Raw genomic sequence first — 13,691 nt, 5'->3', positions numbered from 1 at the left:
GAGGCAACACCCAGATCTTGCATGGATCCTGCTTTAAACGAATCAAATATTTAGGGACAATAAGGGAAATCTGAATATGGATTGGTTTTCAGAACATTGAGGAATTGTTAACTATTAGGATGCTATAATGATACTGTGATTATAAGAAGCTTTTCTTATTTTCTAAAGATGCATGCATACTGGAATATTTATGAAACATTGTAATATCCTAAATTTTTAAAAAAATGTTTAATTAAAACAAATACAGCAAAATAGCATTAAAAATCTAGATGACTTGGGTATATGCTCTTATCAGTATTATGAAACTGTGCAAATTTATTATTTTTTGAAGCTTTAAAAGAGGGATGAATCTCTGCTCTTATAGATTGCAGAACTTGAAAATTAAATTGAAGCTATAAGGATTAGACTTTATTGGGACAGTTTACCTGCAGAGCAGGAAGGAAGAATACAACCTCAAAAGGCAGAGATGAAACTCAAACCACTCATCTGGTCTGACTTTGCTCTGTAAAGGAGCTGAGTAACATCTGCCCAGTCAGAACTGAGAGGTTTGCTACACTGTCCAATATGGCCACAGGGAGCCATGTACTTTTGCTTAGTAAATAAAATTTAAAACTCAGTTTCTCAATCACATTGATCTCATTTCAAGCACTCAACTGCCACATGTGACTACCACAGTGGAAAGCACAGAATGTAGAATATTTCCATTATTGCACAGTTCTACTGGAGAGCACTGTTCTCAGAAGTTTTTCTTGCGAGTCCAACAAGGAGAAAGGGAGAACTTCTTTTAAATTAAAATCTGGCAAAATATAAAGGACAGCTGGCAAAAAGACACACTCACCCTAGATAGGGATTGCAGACAAGACAAGGAGAAGCAGGAAAAAAATTACAACTTTCAGGTCTCAGAGTCCAGGTAGCTGCAGGAGGCTTCAGCGGAAAAAGTCTACAAAGTTCAAAGCTACCACAAGTCCAAGGAAGAGACCACCTCGCTCTGGGTGCCTTTTAACAAAGCACTAAACATTCAAATAACTAAGGCCCAGGTTAAAAGGGACTGATGTAATTTCTTCAGAGAACAGGGGAAAAGATAAGCCCATCTCTGTGCCTGATAAACTACCACTGCCTCAATTTCTAAGATGCTCATCAATGTCAAAAAGCTTTTGGGGAAAGAAGAGTACAACTGTAAGAAGAATCCTCAATTTAAAAAATGTTGACTCTGAAAGAGACTGTATTAATATCAAAGAAATGTGGTCACATTTTTTAACTTCAGCAATATTAGATTCAGAAATCCAAGTTAAATGCTCATCAGTTTTTAACATTTTAAGCTCTTATCTTCCGGTCTTGGTTTTGAAACCATACTTGATTTAACTGTCCATGTGGCAAACAGAAGAGAGAAAGCGTCTCTCTGTGTGTGAGGGGGAGCAAGGCATGAACAGGAGCTGTATAAAAGGTTTATTTAAGCAATTTAGTAAATGCTAAGCTCTTAGAGCTTCCCTGCTGACTCAGATGGTAAAGAATCCACGTGCAGTGCGGGAGACCTGGGTTTGATCCCTGGGTCGGGAAGATCACCTGGAGGGGGGCATGGCAACCCATCCAGTCTTCTTGCCTGGAGAATCCCCATGAACAGAGAAGCCTGGCGGGCTACAGTCCATGGGGTCTCATAGAGTCAGACACGACTGAGCGACTAAGCACACAAGCTCTTAGATGGCATGGCGGCACAGAAGAGTTTGAGAGATTTCTATCCTTTTACAGCTATTTAACTCTGGGGCCGTGGCGTCATGACAAACTATTCTAAAACAGACTGGCCCTGATGTCATGCTACTAACATTACATAGCGAGGGCCAATGTGGGAATCACTTTTTTTTCAAAATTCTTGTTACTAAAGAAACCTTGGAAAACCTTCACGTATCAAGGAAATCAGGAAATCCACTGACGATGAGTCAGCATCTATTAGAATACATTAGTGATCAAACTATGAAAACGTTGTTAAAGGAACCAAATGGACTATGTCTATATTTAATCCAACAGTATACATGTATTAAAAAGGGTAGAAAATTCTGCCATAAGACAATTCAACCAACTAAAACCAGACTACTTTTTCCATGTCCAATTCTTTGACTAGCTAAAAATGACACTCTCCATCAGCATAAGGTCTGTCTAAGCAATCAATCACAACTGTGTCTATGCCTACAAATATACAATTTAAAGAATGACAAATTTGCTTTGAGTCTACTAATTTCAACCAGCACTTCCTACATCTGATCAGGCAGGAACATTCACTGGAAACAGGCTTCTTTATAAGCACACCCGTGGAGTCTGCTTCCTAATGAATGACTAGTAAGCTCACAACACAACTCATTTATCAGCTGAATCAGCTGAAGATCAAAATATATTAAATTTTGTGTTTATGACAGCATTATTATGGATGTTTCACAATCAGTGCTTGGCTTTACACTTTCCGGGTTCCTTCCTCCTTGTTCCATCTTAACAGAATGTAAAGGAAACACGCACAGATAGTGTACTCCAGACAAGGCAGTTTTTGTGCCTGCTCTCCCGTATAGTCCTACTTCAGTTACATTTTCTGTAAGTGAATCACGCAGCTTTTTGGGGGAGGGGGAGCTGCACTATGTGGCTTGCAGGATTCTAGTTCCCCCACCAAGGATGGAACCCTCACCCCCTGCAGGGGAAGCGCAGTCTTAACCACGAGACAGAGGAGGAAGTCCCTGAATCTTGTATCTTGATAAAGACTTAATAAGTCTTTATTTACTTTACTGCTACAGAGTAAAGAAGTCAACAATTTTAGTCCTGTTGATATTTGGATGTCACCCAATACTGATAATTTTAAAGTGCTTGAAGATCTGGTTAACTTCCTACCCAGGGATTTCACTCAGCATGACTTCCTTTAAAAGTTCCAAACATCCTCAACCTTCACCGCCATTAATCACAGTGAAGAAAATGCTGACAGTAGTTAACTGCTGAGCCTTTCCAGGAACCTAGCACAACGTCAAAAACTGCAATTGCTGTTTTCTATAGGAAATTTTAAAAATGCTGAAAATGCAGCATTCCTTTAGTTCTTTCATCAACAGTATAGCAGCCAGTGTTTTCTATGTACTTCACACATTTTAAGCAACAAATAAAAATGCCCTTGTGGACTCCATACTTAACCTATACATTTGTTTCTACTCCATATAAATCTCTGAAGCAATCATTCTCAGGAGTTTTTTTTTTTAAAAACTCTGGTCACACACACCAAACTGTTTAAGTGATATTTTCAGGAAAGAACCATAGTTGCAGACCGGAACTGTAAGGCTACTAGCTTTGGTAAACTATCAGGAGATTCAAAGAATTTTTCCTACTTGTAGCCAGCTAACTGGAAAATTTCAAACCTTATATGTGACTCATTCTTTAAAATAACCCAATAATTTGATGAAATATCACATATTAATTCTAATCAAGCTGCAGGGAAATACAGGGAAATTTTTATACCCCAAATCTTGCAGATATATCTGACTCCCCAGGGTTTTGTCCTTTCCTGTATAAATGCCATTTAGCTGGCACAAAATAACTGAATGCTACCAAAGACTGGTTCCAGGTGGTGGTTACAGGTAGTATTTCAGAAAAAATGGAAATGCAATCTAAAGCAGAACACACAATTTAATGGAGGGCAGAACTACAAAGATTGGAAGAGAACACACAGAAATAAAAACACTAAACAGGGTATTCATTTTCCCAAGCAGACTATTCCCTGGTCATCCAAAAAAGCTTTTGATAACTGTTGGAGAGAATGTGGAAATGCTGGAACTCTCATACGTGGCTGATGGGGATGTAAAACAGTGTAGCTGCTGTGAAAAAGCTGGGTGACCCCTCACAAAGTTAAAATAGAGTTTATCACAGTGTTACAGTGTCAGTCACTCGGTCATGCCCGACTCTTTCTGACCCCATGGGCTGTATCCCACCAGGCTCCTCTGTCCATGGAATTCTCCAGGCAGGAATACTGGGGTGGGTTGCCATTTCCTTCTCCAGGGGATCTTCCCGATTCAGGGATCAAACCCCAGTCTCCTATACTGCAGAGTTACCATATGACCCAACGATTCCACTCCTCAGTATATATTAAAAAAAAAAAAAACTAAATATAGGTATTCAAACAAAAACTTGTACATTAATGTTCATAGCAGCACTATTCACAACAGTCAACAGGTAGAAAGAACACATGTTCCTCAGTTGATGAAAGGAAAAATAAAATGTGGTATATCCATTCAAAGGAGTATTATTCAGCCATAAAGAATGAAATACTTATACTAATACATACTACACAGCTAAACCTCAAACAGTATGCTGAGCACAGGAGGTTAGACACAAAAGATCACAGACTGTGTGATTCCATTTATAGATAAATTCAGAGACAAAGCATATTAATGGTTTTGGGGTATGGGAGGAAGGAGACAACTTAATGGATATGAGGTTTCCTTTCAGTTTAATTAAATGCTTTGGAACTAGATACAGGTGATAACTGCAAAATACTGTGAACATACTAAATACCATTATATTGTTCATTTTAAAATGGTGAATTTTAACTTTAGATGTGCTTAATATATAATACAAGTAGTCATTTGACATTTGACATAGACAAGTAGACATTTAAAAGTATAAAGTAACTTGGAAATGACTTTCTACTCTTCACATTTCAGAAACCATTTTAAACTCTTCAAACCCATGTGTCACAACAGAGTCTTCATTAGCAGTAGAAAAGTCATCTCCATTCCATCACAGTGCTTTTAAAAAATTCATTATGGTGCAATCATGGGAAATTTATATAACATGCCTCTAATTTCTTTTTATGTATCAGGAGTTGTTTTATACTTCTTTTTGGATTATAATCTCCAGAAACATCTCCCTAATGGACTGGTTTTCAAGCAGTATTTAAAATGTTTGCTTACAACATCAGACAGTTTTGTGAGGCAATACAGAGAAAAATAATTATTAGGTGTTACCTCTTACCAATGCAGCTGATTTCAAGTCCACGGTAGCCTTCACTGAATGGTGTTGTAATATTCAATTCAAACAGAAGCAACTATGAAAGGACTCAGTAATATGAGTACTTGGTAACACTGTTTATGTAAAGAAACTCTTTCCAGAGGAATATTTTATGGTTTAAAAAAGAAACCTGCCATAGATTTGCACAGTTCAGGAGGAGAGAATGTAAAATATTATAGAGAACTGGGAAAGAGATGGATTTTGTAAACCATCTTCTGCCTACCAGTTGTCTTGCCTAATTATTAATCTTTCAAATAATGAGATCTACCCAAAGTCAGTTTGTCAAGCTGAGCAAACATGGACAGTCTTTTGCTTCCCTCTGTCCACAATAGTCATTTTTAAGCCCTCTTTCTGATAAGCAGTTGGTCAGAAATAGATGAAAGCCAAGTCTCAATCCAATTTTCATTTTTCATTTCACATGATTTCAAGGGTCATTAAAAACTGCAACCCCCAGGACCTCCAATTCTTCCTTCCCTACTTCAGAAATGGACTGGATGAAGAAAACAAGGAGAAGGAGGAGGGTCTGGTATAATTCCAAGAGCCTGACTTCAGTAACTCACTAAATGGGCATTTTTTCCCCTCTCGCATAGCAATATGTTCAGCTCTACTGGATGAAGAGGCCCTCCAGCATAAGGGCTAAGGATGAATATTTGAGTATCTGTATGGGCTAAGCATGATGATATAAATACAAACACATACTATAGTCTAACTTAACAACTGCCAAAAAGTATTATTTTAATTATTTAATAAATGAGGAAGTTGAGGAAAGCTAATAAGACAGAGCTTGGATTAAACATCTGAGACATTTTCCACAATGGTGTATTGCATAATTAAAAAATTTTAATGTGACAAAATGGTTTCAATGGACCCAGTTCCTACTCTCAAAAACAGGCTTTAGAATCTGCTGTACTTCAGGGGACTTCCATGCCAGTCCAGTGGTTAAGACCCAAGCTTCCACTGCAGGAGGCACAGGTTTGATCCTTGCACAGGTTCAGTTCAGTCACTCAGTCGTGTCCGACTCCATGTGTTGCGACCCCCGTGGACTGCAGCGTGCCAGGCTTCCCTATAATCAACTCCAAGAGTTTACTCAAATTCATGTCCATTGAGTCGGTGATGCCATCCAACCATCTCTTCTTCTATCGTCCCCTTCTCCTCCTGCCTTCAATCTTTCCCAGCATGAGGGTCTTTTTCAATGAGTCAGTTCTTCACATCAGGTAGCCAAAGTACTGAAGTTTCAGCTTCAGCATCAGTCCTTCCAATGAATATTCAGGACTGATTTCCTTTAAGATGGACTGGTTGGATCTCCCTGCAGTCCAAGGGACTCTCAAGAGTCTTCTCCAACACCACAGTTCAAAAGCATCAATTCTTTGGTGCTCAGCTTTCTTTACAGGTAGGGGAACTAAAGATCCCTCATGCTTCGAGGCATGGCCATAAATAAATAAATAATAAAATCTGCTGTACTTCAGAACTTAAAGAAAAGCCCTTACTTACCCAATGATTCAGAACAGGAAGTATTACTATTACTGGCAGTTCTGCCTCCGAAGCCCAATCCTACGACTCTCTAACCCCTTTCCCATCTCCGGTTATGCTACTCGACCTGAACGAGTGTGCTCTACTCCCGCGTCCTCCTCCCCTCCTCCCCAAGCACAGCAGTCTTCCTTGAGTTCCACTCCAGTTTTACACTAGAATAAACACAAAAACATGAATAATATAGTAAAGCAGAAGTTTCCTGCTTTCACAAGTGGCTTCAAACTGGAACACATTCACTCTCCAGTCATTAAGAAAGAGAAATTTGAGAAGTTCAGCCTTATGAAAGGGATATGGATAATTCTTGGATGTTACAAGTTAACCTGATCCCAATCATTCTGCACAACTTTTTACCAGGAACCTGGATAAAGCCCTTCAAAAACCTCAGCTAAATAACTGTTTAAAGGCACAGAAAATCAGATGTTGGTTCACCTGGCCCCTACTTTTCTCTTAATATAAAAACTACTGACCTAAAAACAACCTACTAGTAGAATGTATACAAAGACCACCGCAGCACAAATACAAAGCATACAGATCAATCACCAAGTGAGGCAACATGCCACAATGAAAGAGCAAATATTAAAGTCTAAGCTCCCACTCACTAACTGTGTGCGACTCTATAGGTTAACTGCTATGAACTTCTATTTTCCCCATCAGCAAAATAAGGCTAACCCTACCTACCTGAAGGGATGTTCTTGCTAATCAAATGAGATCATAAAGGTAAAATATTTAGCAGAGTTCCTGACACACCATAGGTGTTCAAATAACTCTAATGGTCAATTTTTGATCTTGTAGATTTCAGGACAATTAAGATTTGATGAATTGTTACACCCTCTAAAACAGAATAAACTATCTTAAATTACGCCTTTTGTAAAACAAAAGAAGGGACAAAAATCTAAGTCTGACAGATGGATTTTGCATAATACATTCAGATCCAGGCCTCCTGCCGCCCCCCATAGTTAAGAGCATTAGCCTCAGGTGCTTGGCCAAGAAGGGGGTGGGGGGGGGAGACATCCAGAGCTGTAAACTTTGCTATGGCTTACAATTTGATTTTATGAAGTAGCTTAAGCACTGCTATGTAAATAAATTTTTTAAAATAGCCTCTTTCTAATATGAAGGACTAAGATCTCATTTCCTATCTAAGCAAACACACAATTCTGCACTATCATTTTATATAAGGACAAATAAACAACACTGACAAAGGCCTGACTGGCATTCCAGGTGGGCATTGTATCAGATGTGGTTTATTAGGAGTCTCATCTATCTGACCAAGGGACACTAATTAAAGATGTACCAATGGCACATGTGAGCACTCATGGGCTACAATACATGATTAATGTACAAACTTCTTTCTTTTGGGTAGTTTCAGAGCAGAATCAATTTTGTGTCCTACGACTATTTGTATTCAACCCTGCACTATCAAACAGTCAGTAACAACCATGGTTACAATTACATGTGGACAGCCTCTGTGAACTAGTCAATGCAAGTTGCAGTCAGTTCTGTTCACCACTTTATCCTTAGTGTAACGTAATTGTTGATACATAGTAAATATTAAAATTTCAGTAGCAAATATTTATAAACCATAAAAATCTAGGTCTTAAGTCTACAAATATGTGCCACTGGCGGAGAGGTGTCTGAATAGAATATACTGGACAGAAATTATACAGCTGACAATCAGTCCCTCCCAGTGATACATCAAGGACTTTCACATACATGACAGACCTTCACGGTAACTGTGAGGTAGCACACCTATTTTACAGAGAAAAGGAGCAAAAGGCGAGTCTTAACCTGCCTTCTCTAACACTCCAGCCATATTCCACAAGCCACATGCAGTTCTGAGCACCTGAAATGCGGTCATTGTGACTGAATTTATTCTCAATATTAAGTTAATTAAAATTAAACAGTAACAGATAAGTAAATTATGGCAAACTTATATTTGAAATAACCTATATATGCAAACCTGTTTTTCCAACTATAACTTTATGAATGCTGAGATGTGCTCTAAGTATAAAACACCTATCAGATTTTGAAAATTCAGTACCCCCAAAAAAGGAATATAAAGTATCTCACCTGAAAGATTTATACTGATTACACATTGAAATAACACTTAAGGTCCACTGAGTTAAACAAAACATTAAAATTAATTTTACCTGTTTTTTACTTTTAATATGGCCACTGGAAAATCAGATATGGCTTGTATTTTTCTACTGGATGGCACTGATCTCAACACCCTCCAAACCCCTGCTCTGTCTACTATACCACATCATTAACCACACATTAAATCAGTAGAGAAATCACTTCTCAGACCAAAGTCCAACAGAAAAACAAAAGGCACACCAGGATACTGCCTAACTTCTCATCTTAACACCAATCATTGTTTTTCTTTGAAATGTTTAGTGTCAGAAGACCTATATTTAAATCTCACTCTGCTGTATTCCTTTGGGCACTAGTTTAAGTCTTTCTCCAGCTATTTTTAAGATATTAAGTGAAGACTTGGAAGCACCCACTACATTCATAGGACACAACAGACTCTTACAAGTGCTGCTCCTTCCATTCACTAGTCACTGTCCATCATCACCACTTCCCAAAAGAGACAGTATTCAACCAACAGTCTGTATTAATAAGCATTAGCTAACACAATGTCCTAGGGACTTCCCTGGGAGACTAGTAGTTAAGAATCCACCTTCCAATGCAGGGGACATGGGTTCAACCCCTGGCCCAGGAACCGAGCGCCCACATGCTGCAGGGCAACTAAGCCTGCATTCTACAATGAAGACTCAAAGCAGTAAAGTAAATAAATATTTTTAAATGTTCCAGACATATAAATATGGGTGAGCAAATAAATCTTCACTCTTACAAAGCACATCAATATTGCCTGCAATTGTGCAGTCCAATGTCCTCCTTAATAGCTTCATGTAGCTACTGACATTTACACTAACTGAGAGGAAGTAAAAATTTAGTCCCTCAGACATAACAGTAACATTTCAAGTGTTCAATATGCCTTTGTAGCTAGTATAAATTTTCATCATGGAAGAAAGTTCCATTGGAGAGTAGCTTTCCAAAAAGTTAAAGCCACATAGTAACAGTGACAGGAAAACATCTTGTTAAATATAATTCAAATATTATATAGGTTAAGGTTCTTGAAATCATGTACTTCACTCCACACCAAAATGAAAATGGCTGTGATTCTACACACATAGCATTTTATATCTTAAATTATTTCCTAAACAGAGTGAAAGCACATTCCCTAGAATCAGCCACACCCCTTTACAAGCTGAGTAAACTGACCATTAGGAAAATACTGAAAAGCCTGATACACCATAACCGGGCCTAGAGTAGACCGCCACGCAACTCTGGCAGTATGACGCCTCCAGGTGGTAGAGTGAAGCATGTAACATATCCCAGTCAGTCAGCACTGCTTTCTCTTCACAAATCAAAATAACCATTATCAAGAACCCCACCACCACTGAATTCACAACACATCCCATGCCTGCATTTATGGCTCAAAGGGAAAAGAACAGGTTTGGGAGATTTTTAATTCAGACCCAAAGAACCTGGGAATACAGCAGAATGTGTCAATCAGCGCAAAGATACTAAATGAGCTAAGAAAGGATGATTGCAGGCAACTCTATACACAGCCTAAGATTTTTTTCAGAACCTGCAATTCTAACAAAATCTTGTTCAAATAGGCACTCATCTGTTCACTGCTATCGGCCTAAACATCTTAAAAAAGGAAAAAAAAACTTTGTAACTTAAAATATTAATGTTCATTTGATGTAGTTCTAAGCCCTTGATGACAGACCCTTCAGTTGGTCCAAGTAGTTAGGTGGTATAAATTCATTTCAAGTTCACCCTTTGACGTTTTCACAGGTTAATGCTACACTCAAGTTCCTCAATTTTTGTTCCCAATTATTGTTTCAGAAAGATTTTGCAAACTGGCAGAGGCTCAGAGGTCAAAGACCTAAGATGCCAATTAAAATAATCCTTATTAATTTTTATAAAGGGAATGAATAAAAATGAAAAGTCAGGAATTATATTATTCTAAAAGAGGCTGGTGATTGGGACTCTGAACAATTAATCATTTTCAGTTAGAGTATATAGTCACCATAGCAAGCTTAAGCTTAGGCATGGGCTAAATATACTGCTCCTGAAATTGAAAGACTGAATTCTTTAAGTATATTTGCATAGCTACTTTACACTCAACTCTTCAAAGCAGTTGAGAAGATGGCTTCACTCAAGTATTTGCAAAAACTATGAACCACTTAGAAAGGAGACCTATATTAAATGTGTCTTCAATTAGTGACAAGGTTGGAGTACAACCTTTGGAGTTATTCAATAATCTTGTTTCTTCATTAATAGAAAGAAAAAACTATTGCTCAAACTACCACTAGTCAAGAAACAAGATTTACTAGTGGGATATGCCTCTGTTTTGTAAAGCAAACAGCAATTGTTAACTGCTTTTCTTGTGTATGATTTTACATACTTTTGTCTGCAGGAAGATTATATTCCAGAAGCAGTTCAGTGTGAGGACAAGGGTGTGTTTTCCCTTCATACTCAAAAACATTATTTTCCTAACCCTTCACATTCAACAGTAGTAACCACAGCAATAAAAATTTTGATGGAGCATGAACAATAATTTCTGGGTCCATTCTGTCACTTAATGTTTCTTGACCTTCTGTCAAATAGTGTTCTATTGCATCGCATGAGTTATGAAAACCAAAAATGACTGAATAAAAGTACAGTACTTAACTCATTTTTTTGAGTAAAGATTACTCATTATATTTCAAGACAAAGGAAAAGAAGTCTTGCTGATGCAAGCAAAGGTGATAACCTGTAAAAAAAGAAATTATGTTGACAGCCAGACTATTAAATCTAATAGCAAGAAGCCTTTATATACGTTATAACAATGGCAGAAAATAAATAGCATTTCATGGTAAAGTGTCTAGTAGATCACTAGTATTAGTGTCATGTCAAACCACTGACATCTCTTATCATTACGAATTAGTCCTTCAAATGTCTGAGGGGAGGCAGGACTCTTCAAGGATGTAACTGGAAAGAAAACATACTTTATGAATAAATTTATTTCAGCCTAAGTAAAACAAGGATTGGTGAACCAGGAAAATCAGAAGCTCAAAAAACGACTTAATTCAGTCAAGTCCTCCAATGATCACCTGCCTGGGCCCGCCATGGGCAAGCTGCCAGACAAGACAGTCTGTTGCCTACAGGATACTGCACCATGGGGAAGAACTCTAGAACCTACTAAACGCAGCCAATTACAGACCAAATAACCCTGCATATCTCAGGGCAAGTGTGCTGTATCCCCAGGGTTCATTCAATTCCCTGCAATGCTGAGGGAGGTACTCACGCCAAGCCAACTACCTGCTAACCTCCGGCAGACCCCACGATAACCTCTGGACAACTCCTTTCTGTTTTCTAGAACCAAAGAGGGGATCAAAGCTGCACCATTCGCAAAGAAATCAATAAAGTGAAAAAAGGTGAGTCTCCCTAGGAACCTTGATCCCCCCGGCCACGCACTCTGAAATTGACACCACCCTGATAAATACATTCCCCCATTCTATCCTCCTCCTTTTCCTTCAGTGACCTTCCCCGTTCCTAGTGCCTTGGGCAAGGCAAGAGAGGAGCTGCTGTCGTTCCCCCACCCCCGGGGAAGGTGCCTTTCCCTCTGAGAGGCGCAGAGGGAGGAAGGAAAAAAGCTTGCTCCTCCCCATCCCACCCGCGCCACAACTCCTAGGTGCAGGCACGATGGGGGAAAAGGGGAAAGAGAGCGAGAGAGCAATGAGAAGTGACAGCCCTGCGCTGGCTTGGAGAAGAGAATTCCTGCTCCGGAAGAAACGCGGGAGATCACCACCACCGTACAACTCCCCCCGTCCCCGGCTCCACGAACCCAAATGAATGAACTGAATAAAACCGGGGGGTGGAAGGGTTTATCATGCGCAGTCCTTGCCATCCAGGAAGCGAAGACACAGAGGCCTTCAAACCCCAGCGTGGCCTCGCTCCCCCATGGATCTCGACTCGCTCCTCGCCACCCAAGCCCCACATCAATCATTTAACCCTTTAAGCTTTCGGAGATAGTGCCCCGTCCTCCGTCCGCCTACCTCAGGAACCGATACCCTCCCCCCTCTCCGATTCTACTCTTTTTGGCTTGGACTCAGACTCCCGCTTCTTCCTTCCGACCTCCCCCGTCTCCACAGCCTTCACGAGCCCCGGCCCACCGCACCTGAAGATGCTCCTGAAAACGAATTGGCAGAATCTGGGCCATGGCGCTGTCGGGGGGTATGGTCTCCTCCTGTCACTGGGACTGCGGGGCAGTGGCTGCCCGGGCTCTCCAAGGAGAGGAGGAGAAAGGGGAGGGGGGAGGCTGGGCTCAGCAGGAGAGTCTCCGGGGACGCAGGAAACTGGCAGGCAGACGAAAGAGCTCAGGTCGGGGGCGGAGGCTCCAGGGTCCGGGAGAGCCGCAATGGCGGAACCGGGCGCAGCGCAGACTCCGGAAACGGCTGAGCCCTGCGGAGGGATCCCGGCAACAGAACTCCGCCCCAGTCACTTCACCCCCCCTCCGCCTTATGTACCCCTCCACGGAGTGCCGCGGTGCCGCGGGGCGCAGGAATTCGGGGCGCAGTGCGCCGAGGGACTCGCTGACGGCTGCGACACGGCAATAAATAGAAGCATCGAAGGGACTACTTTCTTTGCCTCATCACTTTCCCCAGCCGCCTGCTTTTCCCTCCCCCTCCACCACCTTTTTTTGCATTTTGCCACATCATGCGACTAAGGGCGAGCAACGTCATTTCCGTGGGCGCTTTAGGTCCCACCCACGTACTTCCGGGTGCACGTGACGCTGGTCGGGAAAGGTCGGCTGGTCGCTGCCAGAATGCAGAGCGAGTTCTGGGGAAGTGCGGCGTCTCCTGGGAATGAGGTGGCTGTTGGGCCGCCTTGAGGAATGGCGGTGCTGCTGCCTTCCCCTGTGCGCCCTGTCTGTTTAAATCGAGTCCCTTACGAAGAGGACGTGGCATGGGCAGATGGGCTCAGCCTCCCGCCCTCTCGGTGACTCAGGGAAACGGCCTCCCTGCAGAGCGCTCTTGGCAGTAGGCTGCTGCCCTCCTCCCCCGCCTGGTTCCGTG

General features: G+C 40.9%; 1 protein-coding gene across 2 annotated transcripts in view; it reads right to left on the bottom strand.

Moving 5' to 3' along the window:
• The window catches only part of CLTC (clathrin heavy chain), a 64,597-nt gene extending 51,335 nt beyond the window's left edge, over positions 1-13,262 (bottom strand). The window contains exon 1 of one of the 2 annotated variants that reach the window (XM_020908755.2): positions 12,794-13,262. In XM_020908755.2, coding sequence (XP_020764414.1) covers positions 12,794-12,835 — 42 coding nt within the window. In that variant the 5' untranslated portion in view covers positions 12,836-13,262. The remainder of the gene's footprint in view (positions 1-12,793) is intronic. The other variant, XM_020908757.2, reaches the window with a different exon arrangement.
• Positions 13,263-13,691: the final 429 nt, after the last annotated feature.

The sequence above is a fragment of the Odocoileus virginianus genome, chromosome 17, assembly GCF_023699985.2.
Source record: "Odocoileus virginianus isolate 20LAN1187 ecotype Illinois chromosome 17, Ovbor_1.2, whole genome shotgun sequence".
NCBI lineage: Eukaryota > Metazoa > Chordata > Mammalia > Artiodactyla > Cervidae > Odocoileus > Odocoileus virginianus.
The sequence above is the reverse complement of the archived record's forward strand: the minus strand, read 5'-3'. Positions and strand labels throughout refer to the sequence as shown.